General features: G+C 41.7%; 1 protein-coding gene across 2 annotated transcripts in view; it reads right to left on the bottom strand.

The window, feature by feature from the left end:
• LOC147021412 (radial spoke head 10 homolog B2-like) overlaps positions 1 to 18,432 on the bottom strand; it is a 66,915-nt gene extending 48,483 nt beyond the window's left edge. For both annotated transcript variants that reach the window (XM_085891325.1, XM_085891326.1), the window contains exons 1-9: positions 17,826 to 18,432; positions 17,029 to 17,097; positions 16,667 to 16,840; positions 16,285 to 16,370; positions 13,889 to 14,009; positions 11,246 to 11,422; positions 9,878 to 9,965; positions 8,729 to 8,835; positions 8,306 to 8,495 (exon numbers count right to left, since the gene is read on the bottom strand). In XM_085891325.1, the coding sequence (XP_085747451.1) occupies positions 8,306 to 8,495; positions 8,729 to 8,835; positions 9,878 to 9,965; positions 11,246 to 11,422; positions 13,889 to 14,009; positions 16,285 to 16,370; positions 16,667 to 16,840; positions 17,029 to 17,097; positions 17,826 to 18,017 (1,204 nt within the window). In that variant the 5' untranslated portion in view covers positions 18,018 to 18,432. The remainder of the gene's footprint in view (positions 1 to 8,305; positions 8,496 to 8,728; positions 8,836 to 9,877; positions 9,966 to 11,245; positions 11,423 to 13,888; positions 14,010 to 16,284; positions 16,371 to 16,666; positions 16,841 to 17,028; positions 17,098 to 17,825) is intronic.
• Positions 18,433 to 18,473: the final 41 nt, after the last annotated feature.

Genomic DNA, 18,473 nt, shown 5'->3' with positions numbered 1-18,473 from the left:
CAGGCTGAGTCAACCTCCTTGTGTATTAATTCAGTGGCCAATGGGGCTTGAACTCAGGACCCTAGGATCCCAAGCCACCACCCTAACCACTAAGTCAACACCAGGCTACAAAGCATGCTAACCACTGTGGGAAGCAAGGAGCTGACTCTTCAGACGTTAATCCATTCTTGGAGAAAACAGGGTGAACACCCAGAGCGTCAACTTCTCCTTGCTTCCCACAGCAGTTAAAAAATACGTTGATCAACATCCTTTTGGATTCCATCCCTCGTTCTACCTGTCCACCATGGAGAACCACACAAGCCTTCATGATTACCTACGCCAACGAAGGTGGACGGAGGTTATGTTTTCATCCCTGTCTGTTTGTCCGTCTGTCTGTGAGCAGGATAGTTCTAAAAGTTATTGACAGATTTGGACAAAACTTGGTGGACAGGTTGGGTGTGTGACAAGGATGAATTGATTCTATTTTGGTGAAGATCCAGATAAGAGATTTTATAAATTTTCAATTGATTCTTCACCATGTAAGAGATCTGGCCAAAAACGATATGAAGATGATATTTCAAAAAGTTGTGGACAGATTATGACAAAACTTGGTGAATGAACATTTGTTGGGTCGGTGACAATAACAAGCTGATTAGATTTTGATTTAGGTCCAGATGCAGATCTAGCCTAACAGTGGGATACACAACATAAACTTTCAGCCTGGCAGAGGCATGCGCTCTACCGAGTGCTGTTTCCAGTTAATACTTCGATCTTTTACGTTCCACTTGGTATAGCATGAACAGTGGCTTGCTACAGAGGCCCCTACCAATAACACCACGTTTAGATCAATTACGAAATTATGTAGAAACAATTTTTCCAAATGAACTTTTTTATTCATAACTGAAGAGATCAAACTGAACACTTATAGTTGAAGGAGGTTACATGTCAGGAATACCTGCAAAAAAACGTGTACAGATCAAAATTCACTGGTTGTAAAAGTATGCAGCCCTTTAGGTCAGTACTTGGTGGAAGCATCTTTTACAGCAATGACTGCTATGAGTCTTTTGGGTAGGTCTCTACCAGCTTTGCACAGTAAGGTGGTGAAATCTTTGCGCATTCTTCACATGAAAATTGCTCTTGTTCTGCCAAGTTTGATGGGGATCATTGATGGACTGCAATTTAAAAAAAAAATTGAATACATGTTCTCAGCTCGTGGAAGAGCTATGACACAGAACAAACTAGAAGAGCACTCGGAAGGGAGCACACCTCCGCCATGCTGATTAGTTTACGTTTTGTATCCCACTGAGAGGCTGGATGTGAAATTGGACCTGAACAAAAATTTAATCAGCTTGTTCTTGTCACCTAACCAACTCACCCACCAAGTTTCATCCGAATCCGTCGACAACTTTTTGAGATATCCTGCTCTATGTCGTTTTTGGCCCTATCTCCCAATAGTGAAAAATCACTTAAACATTTCTCGGATCCGGATTCCGATTCGGATCTTCACAAAAATTGAATCAATTCATCGTTGTCACACACCCAACATGCCCACCAAGTTTAATCCGAATCCATCAACAACTTTTTGAGATATCATGCAATATCGTTTTTAGCCCCATCTCTCAATGGTGAAGAATCACTTAAAAATTAAATAATTATTGTATTTGGATTCGGCTCCTTACCAAAATTGAAACAATTCTTCCTCGTGGCACTCCCAAAGTGTCCACCAAGTTTTGTGTTAATCCATCCATAGCCTTTTGAGATATTGTGCTATATATCGTTTTTGGCCCTATCTCTCAATGGCGAAGAATCACTTGAAAAATTCTCAGATCCGGATTTGGATCATCACCAAAATTAAACGTTACTGTCCTTGGCCGATCATTTACATGCATAAAAAAAATTCAGAATGATTGCTTGAAAACTGTGGCCAAAATCATGTGACAAACAGACAAACAAATGCTACAGATCAACATCATTGGCAAAAAAAATTTTTCACCAAGTAACAGACAGACAGGGGTAAAAACATAACCTCCATCCACCTTCGGTGGCGGAGGTAATCAGGACACAACTTAAACAAAGGGAACAACAAGAAAGGGGAAAACACCAACAGCAGGGAGAAAGTAGACGGAGATGGACAAACAAGAGATGAAGTAAATGATTAGGAGTAAGGGAGAAAACAATGGGTGGACAATATGGATACCAAAGCAAAATTTTGGGAATGGTGAGGGGTCATGACGCCTGCGATTGGCTAAATGGCTGGAGTGGTGGGCTTGGGATCCTTGGGTCCTGAGTTCAAATCTCACTTGGCTGTTGAATTAATACCAGGAGGGGTTGACTCATCCTGTCATCCTGAGGTCAGCAAAATGAGTACCAGCTTGCTGGTATCCTGCATCGGAGTGGTGACCAGTCTAGGATTGTGCCCAATAGCCGAGGAGACTGCTTTGGCAGCACCAACACTCTGCACAGAGTATGGTCCCAATGGATGGATGGATGAGGGGTTGTTTAACGGGTGTAGAAAATATGATTTTGGATAGAGGATGGTTGAGATGGTGGTGAACAGGTATCTTGAAAATCTGGAGAGAAGAATGAGATGAATAGGGTGTGGAAGGTGGTTCCACAAGCGAGAAAAAAACATAAATGAGTGAAGATCAGCAGTGGTTCTGGATTTAGGCAGTTTCACTGGGAGGGGACTGCGTGTGTCCTGCAGATACCTGCAGGAGGAAAAGCATGGAGAGGGCAGAGGGTGCAATTCCAGAAAAGAGATGGAAGAAGATAGATAGGCCACCGACCTGTCAGCGATGTTGAAGTGATCGGCCCATAGACTCAGCTTCAAGGTGAAAGATTACAATGATATTGAAAGCCTTGGTTTCCACAGCATCAAGCTGAGCAAGATGTGAGGCAGGGGAGCCAGCCCAGAGAGGAGAGCAGTACTCCATCGAGCAATGAATGAAAGTGTTTTAGATGGACAGGAGCTCAGGTGTACCAAGGAAGGACTTTGCAGGACAGAGGATGCCCAATCGGCATCTGGCTTTGGAAGCCAATTTTGAAATGTGGCTTGCCCAAGAAATATCATGGCTGAGAGTGAGACCCAAGAGTTGAGTGACTGAACCTCTTCAAGGGGGTTGTTAAGAAAGTACTTGGAAGGATTTGCAGTATGATCTTTTCGGTGAGAGAGAGTGAGTGTATGAGATTTCTCAGGATTGAAAGACATATTCCAAGTGTTTGACCAGTTTGTGATTTTGTCAAGGTCTGAGGAGAGGGAAGAGGCCGCTGCCTGTCGTCAGAAGGATGAGAGATGTCATGGTAGAGAGTGGAGTCATCAACAAAGAGACAGAGAGGATTTTCCACAGTCAGTGAGATCATTCATGAAGATTCGGAATAAGATGGGGCCTAGAAAACTGCCTTATGGTACTCCATAAGCCTTGACAGGGAGAGTAGAAGAAAGGGCTCTGTTGAGAGCCACATATTGGCTACGAGAGTGGAGGAGGTCAGAAATCCAACAGTGGAGTTGGCCTTATATTCCATAGGCAGACAGTTTGGAGAGCATGGCAGGATGCCAGACTGTATCAAAAGCACCAGATACACCCAGACAGACGGCCGTAATCTCATGTCTGAAATTGAGGGCCTCCGTCCATTGTCAGGAGAGTAGAAGCAGCATGTCCAAGGTTGATTGGACAGGTCTGAATCTGAATTGATGATCTGAGATGAGGCTGTTCGAGAAAAGGAATGATTTTATGTTGACTGCAATGATGGATTCCATGACCATGCTGATGCTCTGAAGTAAGATAATTGGTCTGTAGTTAAGGGATCTGTTTTTGCACCTTTTTATGCAATGTTGTGATGGTAGCTGATTTCTAAGCAGACACAAGATGACCTATGGTAAATGACAGAGAGAAAAGGGCAGAGAGAGGAAGAGCACGAGCAGCAGAGCAGGTTTTTAGGACACATGAGCTGATGCTGTCTGGTCCAGTTTCAGAGTCAGAGTCAAAGGTTGTCAGAAAGTTTTCCACCTTTTCAGGTGCAAAAGACACGGAATCCCAGAGCAGTTGGGTACGACTGGGCAGGGTGGGTACAGAGAGAGATGGGTTAGCGACACAACATTTGGAAACAAACACAGAATTCGGCCTTCTCATGAGTAGAGTCAACTGTGGTGCCATTTGAAGTGAGGGAAAGTATGGAAGGGCAGTATACACCAGAGACAGATTTGATAAGGCACCACCAGGTGTTGGAGGAGGGAGACAAGTTTGAAAGTTCATTATTGAGATTGGACAGATGTTGTTTTCTGGTTCTCCTGAGAATAGATACACACACACTTGTTGCAGGCTTTGTGGAATGGTCTGAGGTTGCCTTCAGTTGGATTTGCCTTCCGGGAGGAGAATGTGAGTTGTTTTAAAGCAATTGCCTCACCACAGGAGTCAGAATTCCAAGAGTGAGAGGATGGGTAACTAAAGATGAGTTGTGATGAATTTGTGCATAAGAGAGAGCATGTTTCTGTGGAAGAATTCCCAGGCTGAATCAATATGAGTGGTGGTGGATATAGGAGACCAGTCCTGAAGTGTGATTGCTGCTTGCAGTCCCTGCCAGTTTGCTTGAGTGAACTGCCAGACTCGAGGCTGTTCTCTGAGAATGACCAGAGAGATGTTTATCTTCACAAGCACATGATCATATGTGAAATGGTGACATCTTCAACTCTCACCATAAATGTTCAATTGGGTTGGAGTCAGGACTTTGACTGAGCCACTCAAGAACATTTTTTCTTCTTATTCAGCCACACCAGTGTGGCTTTACCTTTGTGCTTCAGATCATTGTCCTGCTGAAATGTGAATCTCCTACTCAGTTTCAGATTCATGGCTGACTCAAGCAGGGTTTCGTCAAGATTCTCCTGTACCTTGCACCATCCATTGTCGCTCCGATCCTGACAAGCTTACCAGCCCCTGCTGATGAAAAGCAGTCCCATAACATGATGCTGCCACTATCATGCTTGACAGTAGGGATGTTGTTGACTGGGTGGTGTGCAGTGTGAGGCTTGCACCAGACGTAACGCTTTAAATTTAGACCAAAGCTTTTCTCTCATCTGACCACAAAACTTATCTCCACTTGCCTGCAGTATCATTAAGATGCTTTTTCACAAACTCCACATGAGCTTTTAGATGTGTCTTTTTCAGTAATGGCTTCTTTCTTGCTACCTGTCCATCGAGGCCAGCATTGTGAATGGAACAGGATTTTGTTGATTGATGAACACTGACCTCTCATCTCAGACTTAGAGGTTTGCAAATCAATCTTTCAGTCATTGTTGGATTTACAGTGACATCCCGAACCAGTTTCCTACTTGCCCGGCTGCTGAATTTGGGTAGGTGACCTGATCTGGTTGGAGTCTGTGTGGTATGATACGTTTTCCACTTCTTAATTATGGATTTCACCGTACTCAAAGGATAATGAATGACTGAAATCTTCTTATAACCCTCTCCTGAATGGTGCTTCTCTACCACTTTATGTTTGACTTCTTTGGAAAGCTCCTTGGTTTTCATGTTTGATCAGGTGAGTTGCACCTTAAAATTCCTTCGATAGGTGGGGGAGATTTATTTTAAAGTTAAACTACTGATTACATACAGGTGAAACCTATTACACTTATTTTGTAACCTTTCAAACAGTTTGCTCCTGAAGTGATTTTGGGTTAAATCGGCAAAGGGTTTGAATACTTATGCAATTGAAAATCATATGATTTTCTCTGTTAATCTAACTTATTCACATTTTATATGAATTATTTTTTGCTTTACACTTTGGAGTAGTTTGTGATGACTATATATTAAGTTTGATTTGAAAGCATCATGAAATAAGTTCAGGTGGCATCAAAATGTGTAAACTTTGGAGGGGGGTGAATACTTTTGCAGGCCAATGTAAAGGGGCTGTCACACCTTGACGTTTTAGCCAGCGTATGTCAAGGTCTTAAAATGTATGTAAAACGCTGGCGTACGTTGAACTATTGTTTTTTTTTTTAAGTTTTGGGCGTATAATAACGTGTTGGACGTATGCATAACATAATAGTAACGTACACAGAACGTTTTAATCACATATAGATAACTTATACCAACGAATGCTGAGCGTGTTGTCGGCGTTCACAACCTATGCCCAACGATAGTCTAACTTATGCATAGCGTGGCAGCGTATCGCCAACGATCATGTGGCGTAGGCTATTCATAGGCTGCGGCTCGACGATTCAAATCATAACCGCACTAGACATCGAAGTATGAAGCCGCTGTCACACCTTGACGTTTTAGCCAGCGTATGCCGACGTATGAAAAATTTGCCGAACCAAGCTGGCACACGTCGAATACGTTCTGGGTAAGTTTTGTATACGTTAAGAGCACGCTGGCATACGTCGTAGTATGCTGGCATACGTAGTAGTTTTCTGGCATACGTCGTCATACGCCGAGTACGTTGAGAAATTTTCAGCATGTTGAAAATTCCTCGACGTACTCGGCGTATGACACACGTTCCGCATACGCTGGCATAAGTTGTAGGCACGTTACGCGATCGTTGACACACGTTACTTGTACGTTACTCATAAGTCGAAACATTTCGAGGTAATGGTTAGCGTCAGTGTTCCAGACTCCCTGTTTTTTTATTTTTTATCTTGCCAAAACGAAGTTTTTGCAAGATATGTTAGTCAGCTTGTATGTTTTTTTTTTTGTTGTTTGTTTTGTTTGTCTGTAATCACGTATCGATCACTCTGCAGAGCACAGTTATCATTGGAAATTTTTGTAACTTCGCATATCAGAGTCCTCTAGAGGTCCCTTTTAGCGCATAAAATTTTCAAGGTCAAGGTCAAAGGTCAAGGCCACTTTGTCGCAAATCAGGGGAGTCGACGAAACCCTTATTTTTTGAGTAATTTTGATCGGATCGTCTTGAAACTTTATGGGAATATAGTTCATGGTCTGGCGCTCAGCTGATTAATTTTTGGTGGCGATCGGCCTTGACCTTCATGGTTAGCGCTGGAGGTCGAAGGTTTTTGACCCCAAGGTCAAATTTTGAAATCTTAGGTACCATATCGTGTAATACCTCAAATTGAACACCTCGATGAGTGCTTTCTAGATATGTCAAGCTTGAGACATTATGACGTTATTTGGTGACGTTATGAGGCAAACGCATATTTTTCATGGTTACTCTGTAGAACGATTCTCATCGGAATCTCTCGTAGGCAGATATTCCTCAAGGAGTCGCTCCTGGTGGATAGCAGCTCTGTTCACCTCAGTGTGACCTTAAAGAAGTCACACGTGGTCACCTTTTGGCAAGATAATTGTTTTTTATATTTTTTTTCTTTGGTATGACGGTGATGTTGACACTTCGATTTCTAATGCGGTTATGATTTAAATCGTTGAGCGGCAGCCTATTAATTATATTATAACCGCACTAGAAATCGAAGTGTCAACATCACCGTCATACCGAAGAAAAAAAAAAACCAGGGAGTCTGGAAAACTGACGCTAACCATTACCTTGACGTGTTTCGACTTATGAGTAACGTGTGTCGACGTGTGTCAACGATCGCGTAACATGCCTACAACACGTTACTCAGAGGATAGAAATAAGTTTCGGTTTCACTAAACATTACCTCGACGTGTTTCGACTTATGAGTAACTTACAAGTAACGTGTGTCGACGTGTGTCAACGATCGTGTAACGTGCCTACAACTTATGGCCAGCGTTATGCGGAACGTGTGAGTCATACGGTGGCGTACCTTGAAAAATTTCAAGCATGGAAAATTTGTCTAATAGCTCGGCGTACTACGACGTATGCCAGTGAACTACGACGTATGCCAGCGTGCTCTTAACGTATACAAACTTACCCATAACCTATTCGACGTGTGCCAGCGTTTTTGCCAAATTTTTCATACATCAGGCATACGCTGGCTAAATCGTCAAGGTGTGACAGGGCCTTAAGTTAAGGTGATCCATTAATTTTATGGAGTATGTGTGTCGCACCGCCATGGGTCAAATGGCCTGCTTATTCGTCTCAGGTTCTTTCTTTTTTTACCTTGATGGAATGGTTCCCTGATAATGTCCTGCATGGTTTTGTCCATTGTCTTAAAACCGTATACCCCGCAATTTTCTCTTGTAGGCACTGAAAAGGGACCAATTTTTATAGTTTTTCAAACTGCCTATTGTAATTTGATTGGTTTAGATGATAACTTATTGCAGCTGACTATTTTGTCCTGACTTAACTGTTTTTGTCAATGTGAATGTTTCCTATTTGATAAGAAAAATAAATAACAGCTGGCTATATTTAACCAGGTAGCCTCGGTTAATCCTCGTGTCAGGACTTGGCTACATACCTGCAAACAGACGTTCTGCCTCAGATAAAGACAGACCTTTTTCCTGAATCTTGCAGTCCCACAAGAAGCGTCCAAGCTGGAGTCGTGAGAGCTGGAAGACGTTGTCCGGCGAGGCAGTGGAACCAAGACGACTGTAAAATGCATATATGTAACGGAGCTTGGAATGGTAGTCCAGCATCCGGAATTTTAGCTGTTATGGGGTGGCATGAAGATATCAGCAAAGATCATGAGTGTGAGATTTGTCTGAAGTGAAATAAGACACTTCATTTCTTCCGTATGTAAATATGTCTATGCATCGTTTCCATTGAACAAATTTATGTGGGTGAGTATGAAGTTTTAGATGTGGTGTGAATTTGAGTCACACTCAATCAGACACTCTATTCATGAGAATCACTCTTCCCCTCAGCAATTAATCCCCTGCACCTGTTTTAATTCCTCTTTCTTCCAGTCATCCGCAATGTTGCTCAAAAGGCTGTCGACTTTGAGATAGACATTCTCATTGTGGATGGAAGCTCCACTGGGTGATGAAGCTGTGAAGAAAAGCCGTGCTTAATTTAATGAGTCTTTCTATACAATCAATGACGATTTGTTGCTGTATAGCTACCCAATCTGGTGTTATAACACTGCCTTAAAAATAAAGCTTTAAAAAACAAACTATATCTAATAATGCTCCCACAATGAAGCTTGATCTCTGAAGCTGTTATTCCTCCATCAGAGACAGGTCCGCTGCCCTCTGTCTTCTACGGCCTCCTTTATGGTCTTGCACCCTCTGCCCTTTCTGTGCTGTGTCCTTCCCAGTTTTCTACAAGGCACATGTGGTCTTCCAGTAATCCCCTCCTGGTGAAACTCCCAAAATCTACACTCACTGCTCATCTCCAATCATTTGTTCCTCTTTTCTCTCACCTGTGGAATCAACTTCCTCAGTCTGTTCAATCTCATTCTTCCCTCCAGGACTTTAAGATTGCTGTTCAACTCACCCCCCCCCCCTTCATCCACAACTATCTTTTCTCCTCAGATTATTTTCCCCAAAACTCATCGCTTCTTTACCAGGTTTAATTCCGGCCCCATCTCGCTCCCTCCACCGACCTTTTCCTTTTTATATTTCATTTGTTTCATCCTCAGTTTCCCCTTTCTGTTGTTTCAACCCCCCCCCCCACCACCTCCCCTTCTTGCTGCACTTGAACTTGTATTCAGTTTGGTTACCTCATGTTTTCTCCTTTCTCCTTCCCCTCCCTTTTATCTCATTCTTCTGCTCACCCATTTTCCTCAGAGTATCTCTGTACCCTGCTGTTGGTGCAGTTACTGCTTTCCACTGTCCCTACTGTTCTTTTCTTGCTTTTCAATGAGCCTCGACTTTGTACACATTGCTCCATTGTATACATTGTACTCTTGACATAATGGCAAACTTTATTTATTCGTAGTTCATTGAATAGTGACTGGTGAACAGCCAGCGACGATAGAGCATACTTCGTGCAAATGCTGTTCACAAGTTATGCAAGCATCTGGGCTACGGGCCTCAAAGACCATCATTGCTTTCTTTCTGTTTCCAGTTGTTGGCTGTGCTGTCATTACCATTGAATACAGCTTTAGGACTGCCGAGCATTTTGTCTTTTCTGAACTCTCCCTCGAACAATTGTCCACTCTTGGATACAAATGTGCCCTGCAAGCGTGGAGGTGAGATAAAAGGGTTGGGAAGGGGAAAGCCCTTTAATTGTTATCATGTAAAATATCAGTTCTTGCAAACTTGTCATGATAAACGTAATGTTTATGTTATTAAGCAAACACATAAAACCACACCATAAAAGCAATATTACTGTGTCAAGTAGTTCTGGACCTCAAATAAACCTTTTGCAGGTGCCAAAAGCCCTGGATAAGGATGACTGCATATGCACAGCTACCGTAAAAACTAATTACACGGTATGCTGCAGTGGGTCAATGTCAGCCTCCATATACTATGTCTGTCAAGCTTGTGATCTGTCCTGTTACCAAAAAAAAATAAAAATCTTAATACATCGAGAATGGATAATATGTCTTCAAACATTCTTTCCTATTTACATTTACATACAAATTACTTGGTTATCAGCCTGTCGCCAAGCAGGGGAAGATGTGTGTGTGTGTGTGTGTGTGTGTGTGTGTGTGTGTGTGTGTGTGTGTGTGTGTGTGTGTGTGTGTGTGTGTGTGTGTGTGTGTGTGTGTGTGTGTGTGTGTGTGTGTGTGTGTGTGTGTGTCGTTGGTCGTTATCTCCATATGTGAGTTTCAGAAGATGGAACAGAGACCTACCAGGTCTCAAAGTACGTGTGTGTGTGCGTGCGTGCGTGCGTGCGCGCGCATACGTGCGTCCAGGCTCTAACGTTTTTACTACTTGAACTTTTGTCATCAAATTTTCAACAAACCTTTATTATTACAATATGGAGAACACTCATTAATAATTGGGTCAAAATGTAAAAGGGAAAAGTGACAGTGAGTACAAATAACCCTTATGAGCTTCGTGCAGGTTTTGTTATCGCTTTTGTGTGTGTCGTTGTTTGTTACCAGCAATAAAAAAATCAGCAAGGCACTGATTTATCATTTGAGCTTTTGTCATTAAATTTTCAACAAACCTCTCTTATGAGAACATTATGAACACTATTTAACAAAATGTATAATATAATTTAGCTGCTTTTGTCAGGTTTACTTCGAGTACAAAGCAGACACAGACAGGCTTTGCATATTGAGATGCTTTCTGGTTATGCTAAGAATTGCATTTGAGATGATGTCATTCGTCTTTTAACTTGTACAATATTATAGGAAAGCATGATACGAGATATAGTTTGGCAGGGTGGGGATAGTTAAATACAGTGAAAAGGTTGTTATTAGAAGCAAAAAGTTTCAAACTCAAAAGCAAACTCGTTAAAAAATAACCAATATTTTCCTATGACGCTCAAGACAAATAGGCCTCACCCAGCCGTGCTTCTGCCCGAACTGCCACTCCCCATCGTAATAGGCCTCGTTGGCATAAGTGAAACGTCCACATCCATGTCTGAGGCCTTTCTTCACTTCTCCGGTGTATTCATTTCGTAATGTGTACTTTGAGCTGAAAACCCTCCAAAAATACCAAGTTTGCGTCCCAAAGCCTTCCTGTGAACATGTTCATCAACAGATCTCCATCATGTGCAACAAATGAACCATTTCAATGGATTTGACCCTTCATGGCATGACTATGCCTCATCATCCACCTCCAGGGAATGATTCTGACATTGACATTCATCTTTGGCAAACGTTTATATTCTGCTTACCTTAAATATGGTATAATTTGTCTTCTTTTTATTTTTAACAACATCATACAATGGACTCTCAATAATTTAATAACCACCATTTCAAATTAAAGAATTCAAATAGGATCCTGTGTAGACCATTCTCGCTAATTTGAATACCAATGATTTCACGTTGGTCCTTTTTCTCCGTTGTTTAGCCATTGCTGTTTGGAAAATGACAATTAATATCCGTGTCCATTAACTTTTGCTGTGTTACGAGACAGTTAAATTTGAGAGTGACAAAAGCAGGTCAAGAGGATAAAGCAGATTATGTGGCACAGTAATACATTACAGTGCACATATCATATTAATAGTCAAATTTATCTTTCATATCATTTATAAATGATAACGTGCTTAGTGAGTGTACTGATCAGTGATCCCAAATAAGCAAGGCACTGACAATGTAGAGCAGGGGTCTCCAACCTTTTTGGGCGGAGGGCCACAAAACCAAAGTGGTGAGGGGTGGAGGGCCACACCCAAAAAAAGGACGCTAAATTCCGGAAAAAATAATTAATATGCGGAAATTTAAACAAAAATTTGTGCTGAATATATTTTTCTTGCCAACGAATATGATAAATGAATAATCGTGTTAAAAACACGTGTCTAATATGAATGAAAATCATAATAAAAATTACAGAACGCTTTGATCATTGACCCTGACAAATTGACAGTATCGCGGGCCACATTGTAATGTAAACTTAATATGGCACCGCGGGCCGCATAAATCCGTCTAAGGGGCCGCATGTGGCCCGCAGGTTGGAGACCCCTGATGTAGAGCTATGGCTGTAGGTAGGTTACGGTTTACAAGGAATTTTTATGCACAGGAGGAGGCCATTCGGCCCATCATGCCTGCACCACATTAATACCAAATTTAATAAATCCATCAATACCCCTTCCCTTCGTGTGCAGCCTTTTGGGTGCTACACTGGTAATCATTTCGCTGACCTCAGGATGACAGGCTGAGTCAACCTCCTGGTGTTAATTCAGTGGAAAAAGGGCTTGAACTCAGGACCCTAGGATCCCTTGCCACCACCCTAACCACTAAGCCAACAGCAGGTGAAATTATTAGGTTACTGCTGAGATTATTGAAAAGTCAAGCCTTGAGGTTAACAATGCATTTGTGCTGGGGTTACATTTACAGTTCGGGTTAAAGTTACTGCTGGGATCTTCTTCTTTTGTATGCAGCACAAGGCTGCTGTGGGGGTAGCATCATTGGCTGAAGGCACGGCTGTACCACTGTTACAATGCTCTCTATTGGTCAGGGAAGGAATTATGGAATTTGTTCATGGTGTTGGCGATAGCTCGCCTACTCTTCACGAAGGGCACCGTGGGACCTTTCACGTCCACCAACTAATGCCGGCAGACGAGATTCCTGTTTAACGTCCATCCAAGAGACGGCACACACATTGAGTCATGCTGTTTGTGAAACACCGGAACGACAGTTTATAGCTGGGTCGGGAGTCATACCCAACTGAGCTAGCTCGGAGGTGAGTGTGCGTACCTCTAAACTATCCTACCAGCCTACTGCAGGGATTACCTGTTTCTTTGTGGTCAAGTTAATATAAGCTGAATGCAGTAGTTTGCTGGTTGTTGTTTTGAAGGCCCATCTATTTGAGGGATTGTATTATCTATAATCCATTCCATAGCATTGGCTGAATTTTGATGATGTAAGTTTGCTTTCCTATTTTCCTCACTCGGCTATATTTGATTCCATTGGAATGTTATGTGGTACAAACTTTCTGGGATTATCTTCTGGGTACATCAATTCATCGTATCTGTCCTCAACACAAATCTGCAATCAGCCCGGAATTGTTTGTTTTAAATACTCTGTTTGTTATATTGTCTGTTTGTTAAAAATACTCTCAGTGCAGATGTCACCAATTGCATGCAGTGCCTTGATCATCAAAACTCTTCTTTTTTGACGTTTGATTTTGGGAGTTGCATTTTTAGCTCTCACGATGACCTTTAGACTTGGAATTTGGACCATGACCATGAGCTTTTGCACATGTTGAAGCGAGTGAATCCATAAATAACATTGTACAAGAAAACGAACCATCTACAGCCAGTCTTTGTGACTGGAAGAAGTGCAAGGCCAAGGTGTTGCAAGCATGTTCGCCACTGAAGAGGAAGTCAAAGCACCTGTATGTTGGAAAGGTTAAGTTTATGACATCTTGACCATTTGATTTCATCATCTGATATTTCACTGTTCGAGTATGAGGATAAAGATATAAAAAAACAAACACCAATGACGTAACAGAATGCTTACATACACCACCTATTGGGGTCTTACCGGAACCCCTTTCTCCCATTGACCACTATACTCCATCTTCTCTGCCAGCCATTTCATTTTTCCCTGACCGTGCTTCTCTCCAGCCATCCACTCGCCCTCATATTCATTTCCAGATGCATATCTGCAAGTATCGTGCACAACATGTTTGGCACACAATAATATTCCTCCATAACAATTGCATCCCCCACTCATCCCCACAATTATATTTGTTGATTATTCATACCATTATCTTATTTCCAGTTGCAGGATGAATTAGATGTGCATCTGACTACAATCAATCAATGGTTTTTGCAAGCCCCTTAGGTTGGCATCCATGAGGAGGAAACTCCTCCTTAGAAAATGCCCCGATGAGTGTGGTGAGAAAGGCGGTGCCATTGTTGTGACATTGCGAGTACCCTTAGTGCCCCTGGAAGTGAAGACACTTCCCTCAAGCTTCGTGGCTGTTTGTCTCGTCAAACAGTCCTGTGGTATCTCGTGTATTCGTCTGTTTATCCATGTATGTGTGGCAGTTCCGCTTTGAGCCTTAGATCCTTTAAAAAAAAAAAAAAAAAAAAAAAAAAATATATATATATATATATATATATATATATATATATATATATATATATATAAATATATATATATATATATATATATATATATATATATATATATATTTAGAAACAGCCGAAAATCCAGTCGGACATGTAAATTGCTTTTTTAATTGAAAACACAATTTAAAAAATCTGTGCACTTCCTCAATGCACAAAATGGCCGGTTTTCATTTACAATCATTATGCTAAAAGCCTTTATATTGACTCATTTATACGAAATCTGGATTTGCTAAACAGTTTCAGTTCACAGTTTGGATGCAAATCATTCTGGTAGTTTTGGTAATCTACCTCCAAAAGTAGAGAGTGAAGTCATTGATGGGATATTTAGACTTGTAATTTTAGTTAACCATTGTTTCCCAGTGCCTAACTTTTGGGCCTCACAATCAGCCATGATCTTTCTTCAGTAGGCCATATTTCTAAGATGGCCATTAAGGCCAGCTGCTGACTGCATCCATCATCATGCAATGTCTTTCCTTGACACACTGAACTTTTGACAACCGACAAGGCTTACATTTGCAGCTTGAGAGAGAACTGCTCTCTCCTTTAGGCTGGCACCCCTGCCTTACACCTCACCCTTATTGATGCCATTGCACCATTCTTGATGCCCAGCTTCCCCCTTCCTCTTCCTGTTGTTTCATTCATCTTGTGTGCAGCTTGTTTACCCCCTTGTGTCTTTCTCCCCCTCCACTTGATCTCACTCTCATCTCTACTCTGCTGTTGGGGTTTCTCTCGTTGTGTTCCCTTCCATTCTGCTATTCCACTTCCACGAGCATTCTTCCACGAGCCTCGACATATATATATATATATATATATATATATATATATATATATATATATATATATATATATATGTGTGTGAAAATACTCTCTCCCACCGGGACTGGCACTATACGATACATATGTACATATGGAGAATTGTGGTTCTCCCCCAACCTTGAACTCCCAAGGTTATTTTTTTAACCCCCCAAAACAAATATTGATCCAGCTATAAAATACCATTCTGGTGTTTTGCACGCAGGGCAAGGCAGCAGTGTATCCGCCATCCCTCGGATGGTCATTGAACCGGAGGACCTATCGACTAGTAATGCATGTTGGTGGACATTAAATATCCCGCGATGGCTTTCACAATGCATGCCTTTCTTTGGATGGAGAAGTAAATGCTGATATCCCGCGATGGCTTTCCCAATGCACGCCTTTCTTTGGATGGAGAAGTAAATGCTGATATCCCGCGATGGCTTTCCCAATGCATTCCTTCCTTTGGATGGAGAAGTAAATACTGATATCCCGCGATAGCTTTCACATTGCATGCCTTCCTTTGGATGGAGAAGTAAATGCTGTTGTCCCAATTATATTTGTGTTGTTTGGGATATAAAGGTCTCACTATATATTTTTTTCGGAAAGAGTCGCCATTGTGTCCCAGTGCCTCAGTAAAATTCCCTTTGCAGGGTACTAGTATTACCTTAAGTGGGCTGTCAGGATGGCCTTGAGGTACGCATCGTCACCTGTAAGCTATCCTGGGTTTGAATCCCGACCCAGCAAAAGCTATCATCTCCATGTTTCACAGGCAGGGTGATTCATCAATGTGTGTGCTGTCCCTCGGATGGACGTTAGATGGACGTCCCGACTGCCAGCATTCATTGGTGGACATAAAAGATCCCATGGTGTCCTTCATGAAAAGTAGACGAGCTATCACCGACACCATTAATAAATTCCAAATTCCTGCCCTACCAGCAGAGGGCATTGCATACCAGGAAGGAGGGGGGTAGATTGGACTTTTTTTTTGGGTGTATGTCGAGTTCCTACCTACGGCGGCCCCAACCTTGTTGCCTGCCGTTCATCCAGTGCCCCTCGTAGAAGGATTTCCGGGTCTCATCAAAATACAAAGTCCCCTGTCAGAAAATCAAAACAGTAATAACATCAGAAGTTGTTAGATTTGTGAGGCTAATGAAACATTAAAATCTCATTTGAAGCTAAACTATACATTTGAAAAAGGTTTAGACAGGGATAATACTACCATAGACAAATGAAGTTGTCACTAACATATTTGTTAAATATGATTTATGAGTTAATTTTATGAGTTAATGGTAAGGTTTTATTATTTTTTTTTGTACTCCAATCCAATGCTACGCTGTGCTCAGAAGGCTCTTCATTGGGAATGAATGAGACAGCATACAAACGTACTCACTTTTCCATGTTTGATGCCTTCTCTCCACTGTCCGACGTAGCAACATGCCTGCTTCATGCATAAGTACTCGCCAAATCCATGCCGTAGGCCACCCTGGACTTCCCCCTTATATGAACTCCCATCAGGCCAGGAATAAGTACCTTGTCCACAAATCGTGTTTGTCACAAAGTCACCCTGAGCAGAGTTACAAATGGACACGACATTTTGAATTTCTGCCTTACGGATTGTTTACTCACTAGATAACTGAGGTACATGACCTAAGGATGATAATAGTGTTGCCGATACATGTTCGATTTCATGCTGGAATTCACGATATTATTGAGATGCTTTGCACAAACAATTGCCGGTTATATTAAACTTGCCTCGTATTCCACACCATCCGGCCATTTATAAAGTCCCCTGCCATGCATCGTGCCCTTGCTGAATGACCCCTGCGGTGGGAAAACAAACAGTACATACTTGATTGGGAAATGGCAACCCGAGGTCGGTTATGCTTTGCACACCGTTTCAAATCCACCGGCTTAATGGATCGCTTCTAAAGGTATTCTTGAAGACTTGACGTTCGTTTCAACATCCTTGCACTGAGGCCATGACCAAAAGAATGGTCATCAATTTTGTGCAAATACCCTATATTTCTTTTTATTTCAACTTTCATCATTTACACTGGAAAAGGGGAGAATGCTCGTTTATTTATATATTTTAACAAATGTATTTCCCGAAGAGGCTTTCATCTTTTAACAGCCCATTGATGCCTTTTGTACATTAGGCAGTGCCGTTTAATACTCATGCTACTTGGATACCATTTCAACAGCTGTGTCTTACATGTCCATGACCTTTAGTGACAGTTTCAATTTTTGTCCTGAACTGATCCCCCTGGGAGTAATGATGCCAATACCCTTATGGACACTATCAGGGGCCCCTACGCTTGCTAAGTTCGGTTAAAACTATAGAGGTGAGCACACAGACCATTCCTGCTTTTTGTATGACAAGATAGAAGCATATCTTAATTGTATTACACAAAGAGCAGACCTCAGAGGTCTTGTTTTCTGTGATAGCTCTGCTGAACTACCTGTCTTTCTAATCAGAGAATGGCACTGATAGGTAAAGGTGGAACCAGGAATAGCTGTTTATAAGTGTTTTCAAACCAAATTATCTGTACCTTATACATCGCATCATTCTCAAATTTTGCAGTGCCCTGTCCGTGATACAACTCTTCGACTTTTTTACACTCGCACCTGCAACACATTTTAATTAAGATATACACAAGGACAGATGAAGATATTTGAACATAATATGAGGCAATCTGGGCCTCCAAAGCTCCAATTTTTCTCCACATTAATACAACCGACATTGGTTAAACTTTTCAAAACTTCACACCGTCTACTTTTTTGTATGTACTACCTATTTAATCCTAATTTACACAAGTAATCATGCACATAAACAATCACACAACTGGTTATGGTAGAGAGAAACCAATCGAACAGCTTACCATTTGGAGTAAAACAGGCGATTGGCTCATGGAGGAGCAGAATCATGACTGGGAGTAGGGGGGGAGTGGGTGATTGTGGTTTGCAAACTCTTTTCATTGATGAGAAAATGAATCACCATTTCAATTTCGAGGGAGCAGACAAACTGACAGGACAAAGTGAACATTTGAATAACTGTTAAAACATATTGTGACGACGTTGCCTCTGCATAACTCTGAGAGGATGGCGTGTCTTTAATTAAGAGACTACTATCGCCAGTCTCCCAAAAACTTCTCGTGGGATCCCACACCCAGATTCGTGTCACCACATGCAAAAGCCTG

This window comes from Eptatretus burgeri, chromosome 8, assembly GCF_056783735.1.
Source record: "Eptatretus burgeri isolate ZD-2024b chromosome 8, Ebu_testis_v1, whole genome shotgun sequence".
Lineage (NCBI taxonomy): Eukaryota > Metazoa > Chordata > Myxini > Myxiniformes > Myxinidae > Eptatretus > Eptatretus burgeri.
Note: the sequence above shows the minus strand (reverse complement) of the source record. Positions and strands in the feature narration are given on the sequence as shown.